At 63.3% G+C, this 1,551-nt stretch overlaps 1 protein-coding gene across 1 annotated transcript in view; it reads right to left on the bottom strand.

Moving 5' to 3' along the window:
* Positions 1-289: 289 nt before the first annotated feature.
* The window catches only part of H696_01260 (hypothetical protein), a gene marked incomplete at both ends in the record, with an annotated part of 10,389 nt that continues 9,127 nt past the window's right edge, over positions 290-1,551 (bottom strand). The window contains 4 exons of the mRNA XM_009495146.1: positions 290-458; positions 623-1,038; positions 1,178-1,273; positions 1,409-1,489. Of these exons, the coding sequence (XP_009493421.1) occupies positions 290-458; positions 623-1,038; positions 1,178-1,273; positions 1,409-1,489 (762 nt within the window). The remainder of the gene's footprint in view (positions 459-622; positions 1,039-1,177; positions 1,274-1,408; positions 1,490-1,551) is intronic.

Below are 1,551 nucleotides of genomic sequence, written 5' to 3'. Positions count from 1 at the left end.
GTGTGTGTGTGTGTGTGTGTCTGTGTGTGTTCGTACGTGTGCGCGCGTGGGGGTGGCGCGTGCGCACAGACACAGAGGGGAGACTCCTCTTTCCCTGGTGATGCACCGCACCAGGGGGCGGATTTGGGCGAGCCCCCAAACGCGTCGGCGGTTCGCCCTGTGCCTTGGCCTCCCATCAAATAGCACAGAGAGGGGAGGAGAGAGGCAAGAGGAGAGAGAGAGAGAAAGACAGAGAGAGAGGGGGGGGGGAGCAACGGGGAAGCCGAGAGGTGTGGGGCAGCTCGCCTCCTCAGAGGAAGAACCTCCGGCGGCTGGTGTCCATCTCCGAGCGATGATGCCATTCGAAATCCCCAAAGCGCGAGTCGAGCGTGCCCTTCTGGAGCCACTGTAGACGCAGGGTGAAGCGCGGGCCAAGCTCCTGCAGGCGGGCCTTGGTTCCCTCATCCTCGAAGATGTAGCTGTGGCGAGAGGCAACGGCCATGGGTCCGAGGGAGGAGGGGATCGGAAGTCAGCAAAGTGGCAACACCTCGGCAGGTGTAAGCATGATGATGCTCCCCCTCTGGGGAGGCGGGCGGAAGGAAGCCCCACGCGTCCCACGCCCGGGGCCGAGCATGCGCCGTACCGGTGCCGACGGAAGAAAATGTAGTCGCGCTGGTTGCGCAGGGTGACCACCTGACGGCCGCGATAGCCAGGCTCATGAGGGAACAGGCAGCCCACCATGCGGCTGATTGAGTGCCCCAGGCGGGTGGTGAAGTTGGATAGGATGATCTCCGGGCTGTGGGAGGTGGGCGTCCCGTGGCCGGTGATCTCGGACGAGAGCTTGATGTTGGAGATGCGGAAGTGCGCGGTCGGCCCGTACGGCAGGTGCATCATGGTGATGGTGTCCGGCTCCTTGTTCTCCTCGTGGATGACCATGAGGTCGGTGAAGTTCCGCATGTTGGCAAACTTGATGATCTCCTGCATCTTGTACCCCTTGCGAGCGTAGAAGTGCGCATCCGGCAGGACGGACTGCAGCTCGTCGATGAACTTGAAAGTGTTCTGGGGGAGGGGCACGCACGGACGCACACACGGCGATGGGTGGACGCGGGGTCAGCAAGCAGTGCCATGTGGAGGGATGGAAAAGGGGAGGGGGGCAAGACGGTGGGAGGGCCACAATTGGCTGGTGGCGGGGACATACCCCGACAGGCTTCTTGGAGGTGGTGATCAGGATCTTGGGCTTGCGCTGGCTGTTGTAGTAATCCGCAAACTCGTCGGTAAGCTTATCCTGCTCGACCTGGGGAGGGACAAAAGGACAGATGGGCATTCGTCAATGTGACAGTCATGTTGGCGGGGGGGAGGGGGGGGGGGAGGCTGGGGGAACATGCACGAAGAGCACATGGCAAAGGCTGGTCATCGACCAGGGACAAACCTCATCCTGCGTCTCGGTGACAGTGGTCGGGTCGTGCTCACGCTCGGAGTCCTGGGTCTTGGGGATCTTCTTGGCCGGGGCCTGCATGGGGGGAGGAAGGATGGGCCCAAGGCAGCCGGTCCCGGGGGGGGGGGGGGGGGGGG

This window comes from Fonticula alba (genome assembly GCF_000388065.1).
Source record: "Fonticula alba strain ATCC 38817 unplaced genomic scaffold supercont2.2, whole genome shotgun sequence".
Classification (NCBI taxonomy): domain Eukaryota; order Rotosphaerida; family Fonticulaceae; genus Fonticula; species Fonticula alba.
The sequence above is the reverse complement of the archived record's forward strand: the minus strand, read 5'-3'. Positions and strand labels throughout refer to the sequence as shown.